Source organism: Nyctibius grandis, chromosome 6 (genome assembly GCF_013368605.1).
Source record: "Nyctibius grandis isolate bNycGra1 chromosome 6, bNycGra1.pri, whole genome shotgun sequence".
Classification (NCBI taxonomy): domain Eukaryota; kingdom Metazoa; phylum Chordata; class Aves; order Nyctibiiformes; family Nyctibiidae; genus Nyctibius; species Nyctibius grandis.
The window spans coordinates 272,591-295,245 of NC_090663.1; the positions used below are offsets into that span (position 1 = coordinate 272,591).

General features: G+C 65.7%; 1 protein-coding gene across 1 annotated transcript; it reads left to right on the plus strand.

Moving 5' to 3' along the window:
• Positions 1 to 280: 280 nt before the first annotated feature.
• On the plus strand, positions 281 to 18,778 carry ATP6V1B1 (ATPase H+ transporting V1 subunit B1). Its single transcript, XM_068403057.1, has 14 exons — positions 281 to 359; positions 6,873 to 6,928; positions 8,806 to 8,904; positions 10,596 to 10,689; positions 12,737 to 12,814; positions 13,028 to 13,167; positions 13,744 to 13,845; positions 13,974 to 14,071; positions 15,001 to 15,124; positions 16,688 to 16,838; positions 17,021 to 17,103; positions 17,259 to 17,363; positions 18,387 to 18,516; positions 18,612 to 18,778. Exons 1-14 carry the CDS (start codon positions 281 to 283, stop codon positions 18,776 to 18,778), a joined length of 1,506 nt encoding a protein of 501 aa, XP_068259158.1.
• The last annotated feature ends 3,877 nt before the right edge of the window (positions 18,779 to 22,655 follow it).

A 22,655-nucleotide genomic window follows, 5' to 3' on the forward strand; every position in this document is an offset into this window, starting at 1 on the left:
CCCCCGGTGAGGGGCTGCGGGGCCGCCCCCGCCGCTCCCTCCCGCTGTTTACAGCCAACACGGGACCGGGGCTGCGGGCGGGGCCGCCCCGACGGGCCGGGACCGGCTCGGGCCGGTGCGGGGGGGTATAAAGCCCGGGGTGCTGCCGCCTGCCCCGGTCCCAGCCCCGGCTCCGTTCCCGTTCCCATTCCCGTTCCCGTTCCCGGTCCCGGTCCCGGTCCCGGTCGCGGTCCCGATCCCGATCCCGATCGCTGTCCCGGTCCCGGTCCCGGTCCCGGCCATGGCCACCGCGAAGGTCCCGGTAGCCCAGGAGCACGCCCAGGCCGTCACCCGGGACTACGGCAGCAGCCCCAGGCTGAGTGAGTGCGGGGGGGACACGGGGGGGGACACGGGACCCCTCTGCCACCCAGCCGCGGGGTCGCGGTGGGTACCCCGGGGTGGCGGGGGGATGGCAGTGGGGCGAGGGGGGGGTGGCAGGGACAGGGGGGTGACACTGGAGCTGGCAGGGGTGGCAGGGACAGGGGGGGTGACACTGGAGCTGGCAGTGGGGCAGGGACGGGGGGGTGACACTGGGGCAGGCAGGGGTGGGTGGGTGGCAGTGGGGCAGGCAGGAGTGGCAGGGATGGGTGACAGTGGGGCAGGCAGGGGTGGGTGGGTGGCAGTGGGGGTGGCAGGGCAGGGGGGTGGCAGTGGGGCAGGCAGGGGTGGCAGGGATGGGTGACAGTGGGGCAGGCAGGGGTGGCAGGGACAGGGGGGTGGCAGTGAGGGTGGCAGGGACAGGGGGGTGGCAGTGAGGGTGGCAGGGACGGGTGGGTGGCAGTGGGGCAGGCAGGTTGGCAGGGATGGGTGACAGTGGGGCAGGCAGGGGTGGCAGGGACATGGGGGGTGACACTGGAGCTGGCAGGGATGGGTGGGTGGCAGTGGGGGTGGCAGGGCGGGGGGGTGGCAGTGGGGCAGGCAGGGGTGGCAGGGGTGGGCTGTCCTGACCCACTGCAGGGGGGAGCCAAACGGGGTTGACAGCCCGTGGGACCTACGGGTGGCACCGGGCTGCTGGCACCCTCACCCCCCCCCACCCCGGCCCCAGCCCCACACCTCAGGGTGGGCTGTGACCCCCCACCCTGGCAGGCCCTGTGGCACCCAGGACGCTCGCTGTGACCTTGGTGCCTTCGCTCCGGGGTCAGCACAGGACGGCGGCAGCTTTGCTGTCACCTCTGTCACCCCGAGCCGGGTGGCTCCGGGCTGGCGCGGTCCCTGCTGCACCCTCCTGGCCATGGCCACCCACCCGTGTTTGCTGTCAACAGGGAGCCGGGAGCAGCCACCCGGGGGTGCCTGATGCGGGGTGAGGGGCTGCCCTTGGCCTGGGAGGGGCACTGGGGGACAGGGGGGCCACAGGGAGCCCACGACAGGCTGTGGGGGTCCCGCAGCGTGGGGGTCCCGCAGCGTGGGGGTCCCAGCAGGGTGGGGGTCCCAGCAGGGTGGGGGTCCCAGCAGCGTGGGGGTCCTGGCAGAGGGTCCTGGCAGCGCAGGGGTCCCTCTGATGGGAGTCCCATCAGCGTGGGGGTCCTGGCAGCGTGGGGGTCCCAGCGTGGGGGTCCCATCAATGTGGGGGGTCCCAGCATGGCACTGGGCACAGCGCCACGCTCCCCAAGCTCCAGCCCAGCACCCCATGCCCAGTCCAGCCCGCAGAGGGGCCGAGCGGGGCCGCGGGCAGGCCGGGCTGGCTGGCAGGGGCACGTGGAGTGCTGCCAGCTCTCCCGAGGGGCACGGGAGGGATTAGCAGCTGCTCCCCCGCGCCGCGGATCCATTAGCACGAGCGAGCAGGAGAAGCTCTTATCACCTCCTGGCCTTTGGCTTGAGCCATCGTTATGGAAAATAACCCGGTGAAGGATGCCACTGCCCACCCGTGGGCTGGTAGGGGGCTGCTCGGGCAGAGTGGGGTGCCCCACGCCCTGCCCCACGGCCTGGCATGGGCACAGTGGATGGATGGGTCATCAGGGGAGGGTCAGGTTGGACATGAGGAAGCATTTCTTCTCAGCAAGGGTCATTAGCCATTGGAAGGGGCTGCCCAGGGAGGTGGGGGAGTCACCATCTCTGGAGGGGTTGAAGAAAAGCCTGGACATGGCACTGAGTGCCATGGTCTAGTTGCCATGGTGGTGTCAGGGCAATGGTTGGACTCGATGAGCCCAGAGGGCTCTGCCAACCTCAGTGATTCTGGGATTCTGTGGATGGAAGGATGGATGGCAGGACGATGGATGGTGGATGGATGGAAGGAGGATGGATTGAAGGATGGATGGGAGGACAGTTGGCCCTTGGTGTCCCCTGACTTGCCCAGCAGCTGGGCTGCCGGCCTTGGAGTGGCTGTAGGCGATGGTGGCCACTGTGGGGCTGGCGAAGGGGCTAGCGCGTTCCTTGGGGCTGTGGCCATCACGTGCCCGTGTCCTGATGGTGGCCACCGTGGGTTTGTGGGGCTGGCGAAGGGACTAGCAGGTTCCTGGGGGCTGTGGCCATCGCGTGCCCATGTCCTGATGGTGGCCACCGTGGGTTTGTGGGGCTGGCGAAGGGGCTAGCGGGTTCCTGGGGGCTGTGGCCATCGTGTGCCCGTGTCCTGCTGCTGGCCGAGCCCGGGCAGGCTGGTTGTGTCCATTCCCTGGCTGCAGGAGCCACCCACCCTCCCACCCCAGAGCCAGCACCCCCAGCACCCCACGCTCCATCCTGCCGGGGTGGGATGCTCTGCCCCACGGCACAGGGGGGGGAACCCCAGCCCCATAACCCCCTTCTCCATCACTTCTCCTTTGCTCCTGGGGCCACCTCCTCCCCGCAGCCCCCTGGGACCCCGCAGCCCCCTGGGACCCCGCAGCCCCTGGGACCCCGCAGCCCCCTGGGACCCCGCAGCCCCCTGAGACCCTGCAGCCCCTGGAACCCCGCAGCCCCCTGAGTCCCCACAGCCCCTGACACCCCACACCCCCCTGTGTCCCCACAGCCCCTGAGACCCCGCAGCCCCCTGTGTCCCCACAGCCCCTGAGGCCCTGTAGCCCCCCGGGACCCCGCACCCCCCTGAGACCCGGCAGCCCCTGGGACCCCGCAGCCCCCTGAGTCCCCACAGCCCCCGGGACCCCACAGCCCCCTGAGACCCCACAGCCCCCTGAGTCCCCACAGCCCCTGAGACCCCGCAGCCCCCCGAGACCCCGCAGCCCCCCGGGACCCCGCAGCCCTCCAGGACCCCACAGCCCCCTGGGACCCCACAGCCCCCCGGGACCCCGCAGCCCCCTGGGACCCCGCAGCCCCCTGTGTCCCCGCAGCCCCCGGGACCCCGCATCCCCCTGGGACCCCGCAGCCCCCAAGGACCCCACAGTCCCCCAGGACCTCACAGTCCCCCAGGACCCCGCAGCCCCCTGAGACCCCGCACCCCCCCAGGACCCCGCAGCCCCTGGGACCACGCAGCCCCCTGTGTCCCCACAGCCCCTGAGACCCCACACCCCCCTGAGACCCCGCAGCCCCCCGGGACCCCGCAGCCCCCCGGGATCCCGTAGCCCCCTGAGTCCCCGCAGCCCCTGGGACCCCGCAGCCCCCTGTGTCCCCACAGCCCCTGACACCCGCAGCCCCCTGAGTCCCCACAGCCCCTGGGACCCCGCAGCCCCCAGGACCCCACAGCCCTCTGAGACCCCACAGCCCAGCCGGTGCCTGCATCTCCCTCCCGGGGCCGGGGTCCCGCGCCTGCTCCCCCCAGCCCTGTTTTGTCCGACAGAAAATGCAGCCGCAAGCCCAGCAATTTCTTTTTCTTCTTTTTTCTTTCTTTTTTTCCCCTTTTTCCCCTCGCCTCGGCTTGTTCGCTTCACGCTCGGCTGCCCCTGCCATTCTCTGCCCGCCCCCCCACGACGTGCAGGTGTGTGTGGGACCCCTCGGGGGTCGCCGGACCCCTAATTAGTGGCATAGAGTGCGACCCCCCGCCGGGCTTTTCACGGGCCGGGATGGGGCCGGTGGGTTTGACAGCGCGGCACAAAGTGACACAGGGGACAATGGGCAGGTTGGCGAGGGGGGGGGAAGGGGTCACTTAGGGACTGTCGGAAAAGTCCCCGGGGCTGGTTAAAAACAAGGGGGGTGAAACGGTGAGGAGCATCCCGGGATGCATCCAGCCCGGTCCTGAGCCACCCACGGCCACCCCCAGACCCCTCTGCCCCACGGGGTGCCCGCTGCCCATCGCTGCGAGGTGCCAGGCGTGGGGCAGCGCGGTGGGACCCCGTGGTCCCCCCCGTGGGGGACGCTGGAGACCCGTCCCGGTGCTGCAGGGGGGCTCAGGACCGGCTGGAGGAGGATGGGGCTGGGGCTGGAGGAGGATGAGGATGGGGATGAAGGAGGATGAGGATGGGGCTGGAGGAGGATGAGGATGAGGATGGAGGAGGATGAGGATGAGGCTGGAGGAGGACGAGGATGGAGGAGGATGAGGATGGGGATGAAGGAGGATGAGGATGGGGCTGGAGGAGGATGAGGATGAGGATGGAGGAGGATGAGGATGAGGCTGGAGGAGGACGAGGCTGGAGGAGGATGAGGATGAGGCTGGAAGAGGATGAGGATGGGGCTGGAGGAGGATGGGGCTGGAGGAGGAGGAAGATGGGGCTGGAGGAGGAGGAGGATGGGGATGGAGGAGGATGAGGCTGGAGGAGGAGGATGGGGCTGGAGGAGGATGAGGCTGGAGGAGGATGAGGATGGGGCTGGAGGAGGATGGGGCTGGAGGAGGAGGAGGATGGGGCTGGAGGAAGATGGGGCCGGGGCTGCATCCGTCCCCTCGCCCCGCCGGGGCCCGGGACCCCCGTCCCTCCCCCGCACTTTGGAGCAGAGCCCTGAGGCGTGCGTGGGGCCGGGGGCGCGGTGGCCGGGCAGGGGCAGGGGGCTCGGGAGGGCAGGGCACGTGAGCGGGAGCAATTAGCGGCCGGTGTAGCTGGGTCGGGCCCCCTTTGTCCCGCGGGGGCCCCGCGCCCCCCGCCCCGGCGGGTAGCGGGGCGTGAGTGTCAGGGCTAACGGAGATCGCATCTGACAGGAGCTGTGAAGTTGGGGCTGGGGTTGGGGAAAGGCTGGGGTGAAAGACTTTTCTTTTCCCCTAGCCCCTCTCCCCCTGCCCCCCGTGCCCCCCCCGGTGCCCCCCCGGTGCCCCCCCGGCCACCGCAGCCCACCCACCCCGCCGCCCCTCCCTCCGCTTGCTCACAACAGCTCAACGGCTTAATTAACGGAATTATCGGGATTGGTGCTTTCCGGGAGCGGGGGCTCCCCCTCCGCTGGCCCCCCGCCCTCTCCTCCCCCTCCTCAGCCCCCCCCCAGCCCCTTTGGTGGGCCGTCACGTGGTGTTTTTTATCACCCCCCTCTTCGTTTCTCCATGGCCAACTCTGGGTGTCCGTCTGTCCATGCTGGGGGTCCCAGTCCCCAAAAAGCCCTTGGCTGGGGAGGTGGCCGAGAGCCAGGCCAGGGTGGTGGGTTCTCCAGCCCTGGAGATCCCCAAACCCCCTGAGATGGGGCACTGGGAGCGGCTCCAGGTGACCAGGAGATCTCCAGAGGTCCCTGCCCAGCTCCACCATGCCATGAGTCCGAGAGCGAGCGCGGGTCATGGTCGCTGGGGTTGGAGGTGATGTGGTGGGGCTGTGTGGCCAAGGCCAGAGCCTTGGGTTGCATTGCTCGCTCTGTCCTGGAGAAGGGTGGATGGAAGGATGGATGGATGGATGGAAGGATGGAAGGATGGATGGATGGATGGATGGAAGGATGGATGGATGGAAGGATGGAAGGATGGAAGGAGGGATCAGTGGGTGGGTGGATGGATGGATGGAAGGATGGGTGGAAGGAGGGATCAGTGGGTGGGTGGATGGATGGATGGATGGATGGATGGAAGGAGGGATCAGTGGGTGGGTGGATGGATGGATGGAAGGATGGGTGGATAGATGGATGGATGAATGGAAGGAGGGATCAGTGGGCAGGTGGATGGATGGATGGATGGATGGATGGATGCATGGAAGGATGGATGGAAGAGTGGATGGATGGATGGATGGATGGAAGGATGGATGGATGGATGGAAGGGTGGATGGATGGAAGGATGGATGGATGGATGGATGGATGGAAGGGTGAATGGAAGGATGGATGGAAGGATGGAAAGATGGATGGAAGGATGGATGGAAAGATGGATGGATGCATGGATCGATGGATGGAAGGATGGATGGATATATGGATGGATGTATGGATGGACAGATGGATGCAGAGCTGGATGAATGGATGCATAGAAGGATGGGTGGATGGATGGATGGATGGAAGGATGGATGTATGGATGGGTAGATGGATGGAAGGATGGATGGATGGACAGATGGAAGGATGGATGGATGGATGGACAGATGGATGCAGAGCTGGATGACTGGATGCATAGAAGGATGGGTGGATGGTTGGATGGATGGATGGATGATGGGTCGGCAGAGCTCTTGGCTGATGGTCCAGTGTCACAGCCATAGAGCACCAAGCGGTGCTGCCAGAAGGTCCAATGCCCCCGGTGGGAGAAGGTGGCCCGATGCATTGGGAGGGAGGCCAGGAGGGTCCCGAGGAGGCTGGCAGCCATGAGGGCTGAGCTGGAGACCACCGTGCTGAGGGGAGAGGGACGAGCCCCGTGGCCCTGCGCCACGTGGGTGACTCCCCAACGGCCGGGGCTGCGGAGGAGATGTGGGGGGAGAAGAAAAGACCCAACAAGAGCGTGCAGGGGAAGGGAAGGAGGCGAGGGGACCGGGGAAGGGGGTGGAAGGGGAAAGGAAGGGCAGAAGGGACCAGGTGGGTTCCCATCACCGGGTGGGTTCCAGTACCAGGAGTGTCCCCAGCTCCGGGGGCTGACGGCGTGTCCTTGTCCCCAGCCTACAGGACGGTGTGTGGTGTCAACGGGCCCCTGGTGGTGCTGGACAACGTGAAGGTAGGAGCCCATCTGCTGGCGGGTGACCAGGGGACACTGTGACAGGGTCGCTTTGGGCTGTGCGGGACCACCGGGCTGTCCCTGCCTGGGGCTGGCTGCCAGCCCCCCTCCCGGGGCAGCGAGGGGGCAAGGGGGAGCCTGTCCCATCTCCCCTGTCCCCTGCGGGCACCCTGCACCCACCCTGTGTCCCCCTGCACCCGGGCATCTGCTGTCCCCTGTGCCCCAGCCCAAGCTCTGGCTCCTGTCCCCTGTCCCCTGTGCCCCTGCCCGAGCTCTGTCCCCTGTCCCCTGTCCCCTGTGCCCCAGCCCAAGCTCTGGCTCCTGTCCCCTGTGCCCCTGCCCAAGCTCTGGCTCCTGTCCCCTGTCCCCTGTCCCCTGTGCCCCTGCCCAAGCTCTGTCCCCTGTCCCCTGTCCCCTGTGCCCCAGCCCAAGCTCTGGCTCCTGTCCCCTGTCCCCTGTGCCCCTGCCCAAGCTCTGGCTCCTGTCCCCGTGCCCCTGCCCGAGCTCTGGCTCCTGTCCCCTGTCCCCTGTGCCCCTGCCCAAGCTCTGGCTCCTGTCCCCTGTCCCCCTGTGCCCCAACCTGAGCTCTGGCTCCTGCCCCTGTCCCCTGTGCCCCTGGCCGAGCTCTGTCCCCTGTCCCCTGTGCCCCTGCCCGAGCTCTGTCCCCTGTCCCCTGTCCCCTGTGCCCCTGCCCGAGCTCTGGCTCCTGTCCCCTGTCCCCTGTGCCCCCAACCATGCTTGGCTCCATCCAGGAGCCTGGTCTGAGTGGGACCATGTCACCACCCCCAGCTCAGCCCGTCCCCCCAGCGCCGGGTGGCACCTTGGTGGCACCTGCCTGTCCCTGCTCCCGGCGCAGGGGCTGGGTTCGCTTGGGTGGGCGCTGGGCGTCTCAGCATCCCCACGTGGCCGGGACCCTCCGAGGGGCTTTGCTGGCCGGTGGCTCGTTTCCGTGGCCCCTTTCACACCGCGCCCGGCAGGATGGAAATTAATCAGGTCAATTAACGAGCCAGCGGTAGCTGGGAGCGAGGAGGAGGAGGAGAGCACAGGGTGTGCTGGTGGGGCGAACCCCCTTGGACATTGTCCCCAGAGCAGGACGTGTCCCTCAGCCAAGGGGCAGCAGAAAAGTCCCCTCCCTCTGCCCCAGCTGGGTGGGGGGGCCGGGGAGGTCGGTTGGTGGCCTGTGGCCCTCGTCCCCAGCGGATGCTGGGTCCCCCTCGCCCCTCTGCCCGAGGTGGGGTGATGGCAGTGTGATCCCCGACACTTGTCACAGCTCTGGGGGGTTACAGGGGGTCTAGTGGCTCCCTGGGGGCTTGAGTGGCACAGGCAGCCCGGGCTGCTCTGTCCCATGGGGTCTGGCAATGGGGGGTCCCCAAGGGGTCCCCGAGGGATGCCAACAGCTCCAGGGGGTCCCCGAGGGATGCCACTAGCTCCAGGGGGTCCCTGATGGATGCCACCAGCTCCAGGGGGCCCCGAGGGATGCCACCAGCTCCAGGGGGTCCCTGATGGATGCCACCAGCTCTGAGGGGTCCCCAAGGGATGCCACCAGCTCCAAGGGGTCTCCGAGGGATGCCACCAGCTCCAGGGGGTCCCCAAGGGGCAGGGGCAGGCAGCACTGTCCCCCTGATGCCACCTCCTGCCCGTGCCTGCAGCTCTGCCTGCACCTGCCTGCTGTGGGGGGTGCTGCCTGTTGGCACCAGCCACTGAATGTCCCCCCCAGCAGCGTCCGGTGGCTGCAGGGAGCACGAAACCCCCCGACCACAGGAGGGGAAACTGAGGCAGTGCTGGTGGCCAGGCCCGTGCGGGCAGAGGCTGCAAGGAGCGGTCTGGGGGGGGGAAGAGGAGCCCCCGACCCACCTCACCCCGACCCTGTCCCACAGTTTGCCCAGTACGCTGAGATCGTGACCTTCGTGCTGCCCAACGGCACCAGCCGCAGCGGGCAGGTCCTCGAGGTGATGGGCACCAAAGCCATCGTCCAGGTGAGCCCAGTGTGGTGGGGATGGGGTGGGAGGAGGACGTGGTGGGACGGGGATGTGGTGGGACAGGGGTGTGGTGGGATGGGGGGACGTGGTGGGACGGGGATGGGATGGGACAAGGGACATGGTGGGACAAGGGACGTGATGGGATGGGGATGGAATGGGATGGGATGGGGATGTGGTGGGACAGGGGACGTGGTGGTATGGGGATGTGGTGGGACAGGGGACGTGGTGGGATGGGGATGGGATGGGACAAGGCACATGGTGGGACAAGGGACGTGGTGGGATGGGGATGGAATAGGATGGGATGGGGATGTGGTGGGACAGGGGACATGGTGGGATGGGGGACGTGGTGGGATGGAGGATGTGGTGGGATGGGGATGGAATAGGTCTGGGGACGTGGTGGGATGGGGACGTGGTGGGATGGGGACAGGATGGGACAGGGGACAGGATGGGACAGGGGACATGGTGGGATGGGGACGTGGTGGGATGGGGACGTGGTGGGATGGGGAACGTGGTGGGATGGGGAACGTGGTGGGATGGCGACATGGTGGGATGGCGACATGGTGGGATGGGGATGGAATGGGATGTGGGGCATGGTGGGATGGGGTCGTGGTGGGATGGGGATGTGGTGGGACAGGGGACGTGGTGGGACGGGGACTCGTGGGCTCTGCGTGTCCCGGGGCTCTGTCCCAGGGCTCTGTCCCCCTCCAGCGGTGGCTGCCGCAGCTGGCAGGGCCCTGTGGGATCTTGTCCCAGCTCTCCCAGTGTGGCAGGTTGTGGGACCGGTGTCCTGGGCCCCCGGCCCTTGGGCTGGAGCGGGGACAGAGCTGGGACCTGCTCAGGGCAGGAGCATCTGGGTGCCACATGGTGCCACCTGCACCACTTGGGCAGGACGTGGGGGGGCCAGACGTGGGCACGGCGCCGTGCTGGGGCTCCGTCCCGCTGTGCCCGTCACCCACCCAGGTCCCCCCCTCTGTGTCCCCGCTGGGGACACCCCGCAGCCTCCTTGGGACCCCCCACGTCCTCCTCCCCAGCAGGGAAACCCCTGACCCTCCTGCGTCACCCCACAGCCCCCAGCAGCGGGTCCCCGGAGCACCCCGAGCTCCTTTGGGGCTCTCCTGCCCCATTAGCCCATGTCCCCCCCACCCAGGTCCCTCCTAACTAGCCAGCACAGGGCTTGGGGTGGCCACACAGCCGACCTGGCTGCGTTGGGGCTGGCGACCACCAAACCTCGCTCCTCTGATGCCGCCCGGACCCTGCAGCATCCTCGTAATCCTATTAGGGGAGAAAAGGGGGGGGAAGAGGGGGAAAAAGGGAAAAAAGGGGAAAAAAAGAGGTAAAAAAGGAGCTTTTTGGAGACACAGCTCTGCCAGGGGTTGACCTGCAGGCACCTGGGTGCTGCCACCGTCGCCCACCCTCCGGCACCCCCCCCACCCCAGCCGGGTGCCCCCGGCTTGCCCAAGCTGGCCCCTTCTCCCAGGGGGCCGCACGGCTCTAATTAAAGCAGCAATCTGGAGGTTAATTAATACAACCGGTGTCAAATATTATCCGGATCAAAATGCCTTCGGCGTTAACGAGAGGGTGGGCCCCCCTCCCCTGCTCCACCCCCCACCCCCCACCCGAAGGCCGCCCCCTGCACCCGCTAATTGCCACCCACTAATTGCTCCTTGCCACCGCCGGGGTCTCCGCAGGTGTTTGAGGGGACGTCTGGCATCGACGCCAAGAAAACCTCCTGCGAGTTCACCGGGGACATCCTGCGCACCCCCGTGTCCGAGGACATGCTGGGTGAGGGCGCTGAGCCCCGACACAGCTCGGTGCACGGGTGGGGGGCTTTAGCTCTGTTAGGGGGTCCTGAGGGTCCTCCAGCCCCCAGCGCTGCCCCCTTAGAGGGTCCTGAGGGTCCTGCAGCCCCCAAATCTGCCCCTTTAGAGGGTCCTGAGGGTCCTCCAGCCCCAGAGCTGCCCCCTTAGAGGGTCCTGAGGGTCCTCCAGCCCCCAAATCTGCCCCCTTAGAGGCTCCTGAGGGTCCTCCAGCCCCCAGATCTGGCCCTTTAGAGGGTCCTGAGGGTCCTCCAGCCCCAAGATCTGCCCCCTTAGAGGCTCCTGAGGGTCCTCCAGCCCCCAGAGCTGCCCCCTTAGAGGGTCCTGAGGGTCCTCCACCCCCGGAGCTGCCCCCTTAGAGGGTCCTGAGGGTCCTCCAGCCCCCAGAGCTGCCCCCTTAGAGGGTCCTGAGGGTCCTGCAGCCCCCAAATCTGCCCCTTTAGAGGGTCCTGAGGGTCCTCCAGCCCCAGAGCTGCCCCCTTAGAGGGTCCTGAGGGTCCTCCAGCCCCCAAATCTGCCCCCTTAGAGGCTCCTGAGGGTCCTCCAGCCCCCAGATCTGGCCCTTTAGAGGGTCCTGAGGGTCCTCCAGCCCCAAGATCTGCCCCCTTAGAGGCTCCTGAGGGTCCTCCAGCCCCCAGAGCTGCCCCCTTAGAGGGTCCTGAGGGTCCTCCACCCCCGGAGCTGCCCCCTTAGAGGGTCCTGAGGGTCCTCCAGCCCCCAGAGCTGCCCCCTTAGAGGGTCCTGAGGGTCCTCCAGCCCCCAAATCTGCCCCCTTAGAGGGTCCTGAGGGTCCTCCAGCCCCCAGAGCTGCCCCCTTAGAGGCTCCTGAGGGTCCTCCAGCCCCCAGAGCTGCCCCCTTAGAGGCTCCTGAGGGTCCTTCACCCCCAGAGCTGCCCCCTTAGAGGGTCCTCCAGCCCCCAAATCTGCCCCCTTAGAGGGTCCTGAGGGTCCTCCACCCCCGGAGCTGCCCCCTTAGAGGGTCCTGAGGGTCCTCCAGCCCCCAAATCTGCCCCCTTAGAGGGTCCTGAGGGTCCTCCAGACCCCAGAGCTGCCCTCTTAGAGGCTCCTGAGGGTCCTCCAGCCCCCAAATCTGCCCCCTTAGAGGCTCCTGAGGGTCCTCCAGCCCCCAGAGCTGCCCCCTTAGAGGGTCCTGAGGGTCCTCCAGCCCCCTTAGAGGGTCCTGAGGGTCCTCCAGCCCCCAAATCTGCCCCCTTAGAGGCTCCTGAGGGTCCTCCAGCCCCAGATCTGCCCCTTTAGAGGGTCCTGAGGGTCCTCCAGCCCCCAGAGCTGCCCCCTTAGAGGGTCCTGAGGGTCCTCCAGCCCCAGAGCTGCCCCCTTAGAGGGTCCTGAGGGTCCTCCAGCCCCCTTAGAGGCTCCTGAGGGTCCTCCAGCCCCCAGATCTGGCCCTTTAGAGGGTCCTGAGGGTCCTCCAGCCCCAAGATCTGCCCCCTTAGAGGCTCCTGAGGGTCCTCCAGCCCCCAGAGCTGCCCCCTTAGAGGGTCCTGAGGGTCCTCCAGCCCCCAGAGCTGCCCCCTTAGAGGGTCCTGAGGGTCCTCCAGCCCTCAAATCTGCCCCCTTAGAGGGTCCTGAGGGTCCTCCAGCCCCCAAATCTGCCCCCTTAGAGGCTCCTGAGGGTCCTCCAGCCCCCAAATCTGCCCCCTTAGAGGCTCCTGAGGGTCCTCCAGCCCCCAAATCTGCCCCCTTAGAGGGTCCTGAGGGTCCTCCAGCCCCACAGATGGTCCTACAGGGGTGACACAACCCCAAGGGGAGGTGATGGTGGGTGGCTCGGATGGCATGGGGGGTTCTCTGGGGTCCTGGCCCCGTGTGCTGGCATCTTCCTGCCCTTGGGCTGTGGTGTCACCCAGCCCTGGGTGCCAGCTCCTTGCCTGCCCCGTGCAGTGACATGGGGACACCTCGTCCAGCAGCACGGGGGGGCTGTGGGATGCCCTGGGACGGGGGTCACTGTCCCCCCTGGCACAGCGGGCAGGTGACAACCAGCTCTCTCCTCGCAGGTCGGGTCTTCAATGGCTCCGCCAAGCCCATCGACAGTGGCCCCCCCGTGATGGCCGAGGACTTCTTGGACATCAACGGTGACACCTCTGGGTGCTCCCCGGGGTGGGGGGTCCGTCTGTCCCCATCGGGGTGCCCGGGGTGGGCTGAGGGTGCAGGGGTGATGCTCGGTGAGCCCGTCGCCCCCCAAACCCACGCTCCTCCCTCACCTCCAGCACCTCACACCTCATTTTTAGCACCAACTGGGGTGATGCCCCCAAAGGTGCCCTCATCCCCCCCCCACCCCGCTCCAGGCCAGCCCATCAACCCCCACGGCCGCATCTACCCCGAGGAGATGATCCAGACCGGCATCTCACCCATCGACGTGATGAACAGCATCGCCCGTGGCCAGAAGATCCCCATCTTCTCCGCTGCTGGGCTCCCCCACAACGAGGTGGGTCCCCATGGGGGCACCGAGCCCCTGGCACAGCCCCAGCAGCCGGCGGAGGAGGAGGAGGAGGATGGAGGAGGCAGCTGGGAGGGCTGGAGCCTGTCTCCTGCGTCCCTCCTCCTCTCCCTGCTCGCTGTGACAGGCCAGCCCCACCTTTTGGGGTGGCTGTTGTGTCCCCCGACCCCCCCCCAGCCACGCAGGGTGATGGGGGAAGCGCACGTTGCATCGTGCCTCAGTTTCCCCATCTGCACAGGGAGGGGTAAAGCAAACCCTGCCACACTGAGAGCTGTTCTGGGGGGTTGGTGGTGATCTGGGCTTGTCCAACGTGGGGTCCACAAGCCCGTGGGGCCGCTGGTCACCCCACAGCCCTGCGAGCGTGGCCATGGGGTGCCCGTCCTGGGATGCTCCCTCCTGCGCTGGTCCCATCTCCATCCCGGACCCTCGCTGCCACCGGGGCTGAACCCTGGTCCCCACCACGGGGGCTGTACCCTGGTCCCCACCGCAGGGGCTGTACCCTGGTCCCAGCGGGGCCGTGGCCCCCCGGGAGGGACGTGCCCACCCGTCCCCGTCCCCCCGCAGATCGCCGCCCAGATCTGCCGCCAGGCCGGCCTGGTGAAGAAGTCCAAGGACGTGGTGGACTATCACGAGGACAACTTCGCCATCGTCTTCGCTGCCATGGGGGTGAGTGGGTGCGAGGCTGCCCGTGGGGGGCCCGAGTGGCACAGGACGTGTAGGCAACCTCGCCGCCCCCTCCCTGCACCGCCCCGTCCCTGCCTGCCTCAGTTTCCCCTCTCCTCCCGCGTGCGCAGGTGAACATGGAGACCGCCCGCTTCTTCAAGTCGGACTTCGAGGAGAACGGCTCCATGGAGAACGTGTGCCTCTTCCTCAACCTGGCCAACGACCCCACGTGAGGCAGCCCCGTGGCTCCGGCACGCGGCTCTCCTTCTCCTTTTATCTTCTCCTTTCCCTTCTCCTTCTTCTCCTTTTCCTCCTTCTCCTTTTCTCCTTCTTCCTTCTTCTTCTCCTCCTTCTCCTCCTTCTCCTCCTTCTCCTCCTTCTCCTCCTCCTTTTCCTTCTCCTCCTTCTCCTTCTCCTTCTTTCTCCTTTTCCTTCCTCTCCTCCTCCTTTTCCTCCTCCTCCTCCTCCTCCTCCTCCTCCTCCTCTTCCTCCTCCTCCTCCTCCTCCTCCTCCTCCTCCTCCTCCTCCTCCTCCTCCTCCTCCTCCTCCTCCTCCTCCTCCTCCTCCTCCTCCTCCTCCTCCTCCTTCTCCTCCTCCTTCTCCTCCTCCTTCTCCTCCTCCTTCTCCTCCTCCTTCTCCTCCTCCTTCTCCTCCTTCTTTTCCTCCTTCTTTTCCTCCTCCTTTTCCTCCTCCTTTTCCTCCTCCTTTTTCTTCTCCTTTTCCTCCTCCTCCTCCTCTTCCTCCTCCTTCTTTTCCTTTTCCTTCTTTTCCTTTTCCTTCTTTTCCTTTTCCTTCTTTTCCTTTTCCTTCTTTTCCTTTTCCTTCTTTTCCTTTTCCTTCTTTTCCTTTTCCTTCTTTCTCCTTTTCCTTCCTCTCCTTCTCCTTCCTCTCCTTCTCCTTCCTCTCCTTCTCCTTCCTCTCCTTCTCCTTCTCCTTCTCCTTCTCCTTCTCCTTCTCCTTCTCCTTCTCCTTCTCCTTCTCCTTCTCCTCCTCCTCCTCCTCCTCCTCCTCCTCCTCCCTCCCCACTGAGGACCTGACCCATCTCGGGTGGGTCGCGGCGCAGGGGCTGGGCGCAGCTGGGGCTCTTTAGGGTCAGCTCCGGGGGTGCTCTGCGGGGGGGGGTGGGGTCTGGGGGTGCCCACCCCGTCCCCCTCGCAGGATCGAGCGCATCATCACCCCCCGCCTGGCGCTCACCACCGCCGAGTTCCTGGCCTACCAGTGCGAGAAGCACGTCCTGGTCATCCTGACCGACATGAGCTCCTACGCCGAGGCCCTGCGGGAGGTCAGCGCCTGGCTGCCCTCTTGGGGTGCCTGGGGTGCCCATGGTGCCTGGGGTGCCCATGGTGCCTGGAGTGTTTGGGGTGCTGGGGGTGCCTGGGGTGCCCAGGGTGCCTGGGGTGCCCATGGCACCCATGATACTTGGGGTATTTGGGGTGCCTGGGGTGCCCATGGCACCCATGATACTTGGGGTGCTCAGGTGCCTGGGGTGTTTGGGGTGCCCATGGTGCCTGGGGTGCCCATGGTGCCTGGGGTATTTGGGGGTGTTTGGGGTGCTGGGGATGCCTGGGGTGCCTGGGGTGCTCATGGTGCCTGGAGTGTTTGGGGTACCTGGGGTGTTTGGGGTGCCTGGGGTGTCCACGGTGCCTGGGGTGCCCATGGCACCCATGATACTTGGGGTATTTGGGGTGCCTGGGGTGTTTGGGGTGCCCATGGTGCCTGGGGTGCCCATGCTGCCTGGGGTATTTGGGGGTGTTTGGGGTGCCTGGGGTGCCCATGGTGCCTTGGGTGCCCATGGTACCTGGAGTGTTTGGGGTGCTGGGGGTGCCTGGGGTGCTGGGGGTGCCTGGGGTGTTTGGGGTGCCTGGGGTGCCCATGGCACCCATGATACTTGGGGTATTTGGGGTGCCTGGGGTGCTCAGGGTGCCCATGGTGCCTGGGGTATTTGGGGGTGTTTGGGGTGCTGGGGATGCCTGGGGTGCCTGGGGTGCTCATGGTGCCTGGAGTGTTTGGGGTACCTGGGGTATCTGGGGTGCCCACTGTGCCTGGGAGCTCAGGGTGCATGGGGTGCTCAGGGTGCCTGGGGTATTTGGGGTGCCTGGGGTGTCCACGGTGCCTGGGGTGCCCATGGCACCCATGATACTCGGGGTATTTGGGGTGCCTGGGGTGTCCATGGTGCCTGGGGTGCCCATGGTGCCTGGGGTATTTGGGGGTGTTTGGGGTGACTGGGGTGCCCATGGTGCCTTGGGTGCCCATGGTGCCTGGGGTATTTGGGGGTGTTTGGGGTGACTGGGGTGCCCATGGTGCCTTGGGTGCCCATAGTGCCTGGAGTGTTTGGGGGACCTGGGGTATCTGGGGTGCCTGGGGTGCCCACTGTGCCTGGGAGCTCAGGGTGCATGGGGTGCCCATGGTGCCTGGGGTATTTGGGGTGCCTGGGGTGTCCACGGTGCCTGGGGTGCCCATGGCACCCATGATACTTGGGGTGCTCAGGTGCCTGGGGTGTTTGAGGTGCCCATGGTGCCTAGGGTGCCCATGGTGCCTGGGGTGCCCATGGTGCCTGGAGTGTTTGGGGTACCTGGGGTATTTGGTGTGCCTGGGGTGCCCATTGTGCCTGTGGTGCTCAGGGTGCCCGGGGTGTTTGGGGTGCCTGGGGGGCCCCACGGTTCTTGGGGTGTTTGGGATGCTCAGGGTGCCTGGGGTGCTCAGGGTGCCCATGATACTTGGGGTGCTTGGGCTGCCCGGGGTTCTCGGAGTGCTTGGGCTGCTCGGGGTGCCCAGGGTACTGGGGGTGCCCAGGGTGTGTGTGGGTGCTTGAGCCCCCTCCACCACCACCCCCCCCATCCCGCAGGTCTCGGCAGCCAGGGAGGAGGTGCCGGGCCGCCGTGGCTTCCCCGGCTACATGTACACCGACCTGGCCACCATCTACGAGCGGGCCGGGCGCGTGGAGGGCAGGAACGGCTCCATCACGCAGATCCCCATCCTCACCATGCCCAACGACGGTCAGTGGCCCCGGGGATGGGCACGGGGCGGGGGGTGAGATGCCACCACTGCGCCAAGTTGGTTTAACAAGTGTTGGGGAGCCCATGGGAGCTCCTGGGGTGCTTTAGGGTTATTTAGGGTGCTTTAGGGTCACCCCGTGCTGTGGGGCATGGTCACAGCACCCTGCTTTCCCCCCCCCCAGACATCACCCACCCCATCCCCGACCTGACGGGCTTCATCACCGAGGGGCAGATCTACGTTGACCGGCAGCTCCACAACAGGCAGGTTCGTCCCCAGGTCCCTCGCCGGGATCCAGCACCATCGTGTGGGGCTGGAAACCACCCAAGAGCAGAGGGATGGTGGGGACCGAGGGCAGGGGGGAGCCCGAAGCGGGGGTGATGGTCCCCTTGGCTACGTGGGGGTGCCTTCTCGCCCCACAGATCTACCCCCCCATCAACGTGCTGCCCTCCCTGTCCCGCCTGATGAAGTCGGCCATCGGGGAGGGCATGACCAGGAAGGACCACGGGGACGTCTCCAACCAGCTGGTAAGGGCTGAGGAGGGGGACGTGGGGAGGGGGGAGCGGGGTCATTTGTCACCTCAAAGCCCTCCTCCCCCCTGCTTGGGGCTGGGATTGGAAGGGGCTGCCCGGGGAGGTGGTGGAGTCACCATCTCTGGAGGGGTTTAAGAAAAGCCTGGCCATGGCACTTAGTGCCCTGGTCTAGTTGCCATGGTGGTGTCAGGGCAACGGTTGGACTCGATGAGCCCAGGGGGCTCTTCCAACCTGGTTGATTCTGTGATCCTGGGGTGCATTAAGAGTGTGTCCAGCAGATCGAGGGAGGTCCTCCTCCCCCTCTACTCTACCCTGGTGAGACCTCACCTGGAGTATTGTGTTCAGTTCTGGGCTCCCCAGTTCAAGAGGGACAGAGATCTACTGGAGAGAGTCCAGCAGAGGGCTACGAGGATGATGAAGGGACTGGAGCACCTGCCTTAGGAGGAAAGGTTGAGAGACCTGGGGCTTTTGAGTGTGGAGCAGAGAAGACTGAGAGGGGATCTGAGTAATGGGTATAAATAGATGAGGGCTGGGTGTCAAGAGGAAAGGGGCAACCTCTTGTCACTTGTGCCCTGCGACAGGACAAGGGGCAATGGATGCAAGCTGGAGCACAGGAAGTTCAACCTCAACATGAGGAAGAACTTCTTTACTGTGAGGGTGACAGAGCCCTGGAACAGGCTCCCCAGAGAGGGTGTGGAGTCTCCTCTGGAGACTTTCTAAGCCCCGTCTGGATGCGTTCCTGTGTGACCTGCCCTAGATTGGTCCTGCTCTGGCAGGGGGTTGGACTCGATGATCTCCAGAGGTCCCTTCCAACCCCTCACACTCTATGATTCCATGATTCCTGCTCGGGGTGTCCCCGAGGTACAGGGTGACACGTAGAGTCACAGGCTGGTTTGGGTTGGAAGGGACCTTCAAGACCATCTAGTTCCAACCCCCCTGCCACACGGGGGGACCCTGCCTGCCTGGGAGGGGGGGCACACGGGGTGTCCGTCTGTCCTGACGCCCGCCCACCCACAGTACGCCTGCTACGCCATCGGGAAGGACGTGCAGGCCATGAAGGCGGTGGTGGGCGAAGAGGCGCTCTCGCCCGATGACCTGCTCTACCTGGAGTTCCTGCACAAGTTCGAGAAGCACTTCATCGCGCAGGGTGAGGCGACGTGGGACGGGGGTTTGGGGCTGGCCTGGACCCCCCTGGCATCTCCCCACTCCTGCACCCCCCACCTCGTTGGCATCTCTTGGCAGGTCCCTACGAGAACCGGAGCATCTTCGAGTCCCTGGACATCGGCTGGCAGCTCCTGCGCATCTTCCCCAAGCAGCTGCTCAAGCGCATCCCCGAGAACATCCTGGCCGAGTTCTACCCACGTGAGGGCAAGGCGCCGGGCCAGGAGCCGGCCACCACGGCCCTCTGACCCCCCCTGGCCCTGCGGTGAGACTGTCACCTTTGGGGAGCGGCCTGGCCACCCCCAAACCTCTGTGCACCATCCCAAGGTCCCTCCGGGGTGAGCTGCTGGGAGGGTGCAGGGGGCTGAAGGTGGAGTCACCATCTCTGGAGGGGTTTAAGAAAAGCCTGGCCATGGCACTTAGTGCCCTGGTCTAGTTGCCATGGTGGTGTCAGGGCAATGGTTGGACTCGATGAGCCCAGAGGGCTCTTCCAACCTCATTGATTCTGTGGGTCCTTGGTACTGTCATCTCAAAGCAGTGAGAAACCTTCTCCTTGCTCAATAAAACCACCGTGGTCACCAAAACCCCTCCATGCTGTTGCTCTTCCAACTGTGGTCACCAAAACCCCTCCGTGCTGTTGCTCTTCCAACTGTGGTCACCAAAACCCCTCCATGGTCACCAAAACCCCTCCGTGCTCTTGCTCTTCCAACCGTGGTCACCAAAACCCCTCCGTGCTCTTGTGCTTCCCTCCATGGTCACCAAAACCCCTCTGTGCTGTTGTGCTTCCAACCGTGGTCACCAAACCCCCTCCGTGCTCTTGCTCTTCCCACCGTGGCCGTCCCCTCCCCAGCCCCGGGTACCCCTGGTCCCTTCCCACCCTCCTGCCCGACGCGGGCAGAGCTCCTCGCCACCCCCCTGGTCTCTGCCATCTCCTCCAACCATGATGGTTGTCATTTCCAGATGACCTGGGGGGCGTGAAGACCATGGGGGGGGAAGTTGATGTCTCCCCACGTCACAGCCGGGGTTTTGGTTCCCCCACGAGCCCCGGTGGCTGCCAGGACAGGCGGGGTCGGGGTGCTCAGCCCTGGGGGGGGGTTTCACTTCCCCGCAGCGCCAGGGTGCTGCCACCATGGCCTGGGCTGGGGAAGGCACCGGGCAGCTCGCAGGTAAGGTGTCCCCCCCACCCCGGACCCCGCGACCATCACCGTGGCCTCTGGGCACGGTTTGCAGGGGGGTGAAAGCAGTCCAGGACGGGGCCTGGGGGGGATTTTCTCTGCAGTCTGAGCACCCCGAGCCCTGCAGTGGGCACTGGGGGGGGGGGCCTGGCATGAGGGTCCCACCATGGGGGTCCCACCATGGGGGTCCTGGCATGGGGGTCCCACCATGGGGGTCCCAGCGCAGGGTCCCGGGGCTTTGCTTGGTGTCAGCACCCCAATCCCGGGGGTCCCCCAGGGACTGGATTACAGCTGGGGGGGGTTTAGATGCTGGAGCATGTTCCCCACAGGATTAGGGTCGGCTCCTGCCCTGCTGCCCCTTGGGGAGCTGCCACCCCCCCCACCCGAGCCCCCCACCCAGGAAGACCCCGGAGCACCCGGGGATGAAGCAGCTCCTCGGTGCTGACCGCTGGGGACCACCAGTGACCGTCCCCATCCTGTCCCATGGACAACCCCATCCCCTTGGGACCCTTCCTCATCCTCCCCAGTGCCTGCAGAGGTGCCACCAGCCCCCCCCAGCCCGTGTTTGGGGGGAGGTCAGCCCCTGAGGAGGAGGAGGAGGAGGAGGAGGAGGAGGGGGATGAAGAGGCAGCTCTGGGGCAGGTACCACTCCCAGGCTCATGGTCTGGTTTATTCCCTCCTCCTGCCCCCGTAACTCGGAGGTGAAGAAGACCTGACCCTCCTGTCCCCAGGGAGTGGTGTTGGAGCGAGTGCAGAGGAGGGCGACCAAACTGGGGAAGGGTCTGGAGGGTCTGACCTGCGAGGAACGGCTGAGGGAGCTGGGGGGGTTTAGCCTGGAGAAGAGGAGGCTCAGAGGTGACCTTAGTGCAGTCTACAACTACCTGAAGGGAGGTTGGAGCGGGGTGGGAGTCGGCCTCTTCTCCCAGGCAACCAGCGACAGGACAAGAGGACACAGCCTCAAGCTTGGCCAGGGGAGGTTCAGGTTGGACATGAGGAAGCATTTCTTCTCAGCAAGGGTCATTAGCCATTGGAAGGGGCTGCCCAGGGAAGTGGGGGAGTCACCATCTCTGGAGGGGTTCAAGAAAAGCCTGGACATGGCACTTAGTGCCCTGGTCTAGTTGCCATGGTGGTGTCAGGGCAATGGTTGGACTCGATGAGCCCAGAGGGCTCTGCCAACCTCAGTGAGTCTGTGAAGAGCAAGCGAGAGCCACAGGGACCAGAGCGCTGGGACCACCTTGGCTCGGAGCCACCTCCCCCCCTGCTAAAGCTGAACATCTCCAACCCCAGCTCTTGGGGTGTTCCCAGCCCCACCTGGCTCCGCCGCTTCGATCCCCGCTCGATGTGGCCTCCGCCGGGGAAATGTCAGCCCCGCAGCCTGCCCTTTCCCCCGCCCCGTATCGAGTGAATTCCTCTCCCCTGATTACCCCCTCTCCAAACACCCGTGAAAATCGATGCCGGCCCCGCTCCCGCGGGACGGCAAAGCCGTGAGAAGTTCAACGAGGCCAAGTGCAAGGTCTGGCACGTGGGTGGGGGCAACCCCAAGCACAAACAGAGGCTGGGTGGAGAATGGGTGGAGAGCAGCCCTGAGGAGAAGGGCTTGGGGGTGATGGAGAAGGCTCCAGGGAGACCTTCTAGCACCTTCCAGCACCTGAAGGGGCTACAGGAAACCTGGAGAGGGGCTTTTGACAAGGGCATGGAGTGACGGGACGAGGGGGAACGGTTTTAAACTGAAAGAGGGGAGATTGAGATGAGATCTGAGGAAGAAATTCTTTGCTGTGAGGGTGGTGAGACCCATCACCATCCTCAGCCCCGTCCCTCAGCCCCAGCCCGGGGGGGTTTTGCCTCGCTTGCCACCCCCGGCCAGCGGCTCTCGCCTGCCCTGGCCCATCTGCCTGCGCCCGTGGCGATGGGAACTGTTACAGACAGCTCGGAGCAGAGCTGTGAACACACACCCAGGAGCATCCACCCCCCTCCTCCACGGCTGCAAACCTCTTTTTCAGCCTAAATGGGGTCAAGCTTAAACCTGTCCATGAGGGAAGGGAGGAAAAGCACGTGGCTTGTCCCAGGGCAGGGGACAGAGGGTCCGGTGTCCCCCACCCTGTGGCCTTGGAGCAAAATTACAGCGAGCACCGAGCTGGGAGCAGCTTCTCCAGTGCTTTTACCGTCACTTCTCTGACTCCCCACAGAGTCACAGAGTGGTTAAGGGTGGGAAGGGCCCCTGGAGATCCCCCAGCCCACCCCCTGCCCAAGCAGGGGCACCCAGAGCACGTCGCACAGGGCCGTGTCCAGGCGGGGTTGAATATCTCCAGAGAAGGAGACTCCCCCCTCCCTGGGCAGCCTGTGCCAGGGCTCTGGCACCCTCACACCAAAGAAGTTCCTCCTCATGTTCAGATGGAACTTCCCATGTCTCAGGTTGTGCCCGTTGCCCCTTGTCCTGGCGCTGGGCACCACTGAGCAGAGTCTGGCCCCATCCCCTGACACCCCCTGAGGTACCTGTGAACGTTGATCAGATCCCCCTCAGTCTGCTCTTCTCCAGCTGAACAGCCCCAGCTCCCTCAGCCTCTCCTCGCAGCAGAGATGCTCCAGCCCTCGCACCATCTCCGTACCCTCCGCTGGACTCTCCCCAGTAGCTCCTGGTCTCTCTTGAACTGGGGGGCCCAGCACTGCCCACAGTTCCTCCAGGTGTGGCCTCCCCAGGGCCGTGCAGAGGGGCAGGAGAACCTCCCTCGCCCTGCTGCCCACACTCTTCCTCACACACCCCAGGACACCGTTGCCCTCCCTGGCCCCGAGGGCACAGCATTGGCTTGTGGTGACCTTGGTGTCCCCCAGAACCCCCAGGCCCTTCTCTGCAGAGCTCCCCATAAGGCCAACTTCACCCTTGACCTTTATCAGACGAGCAGCTCTCCAACAGCAACAATTAAATCAGCATCAAAACACGCCGCCATTAGTG

Bases quoted from the DNA above. Each gene is read 5' to 3' on its own strand.
- ATP6V1B1 (XM_068403057.1), top strand. From the start codon at position 281: ATGGCCACCGCGAAGGTCCCGGTAGCCCAGGAGCACGCCCAGGCCGTC. The intron at 10,690-12,736 runs GTGAGGGCGCTG...CTCTCCTCGCAG, and splicing joins CGTGTCCGAGGACATGCTGG to GTCGGGTCTTCAATGGCTCC. The intron at 14,072-15,000 runs GTGAGGCAGCCC...TCCCCCTCGCAG, and splicing joins AACCTGGCCAACGACCCCAC to GATCGAGCGCATCATCACCC.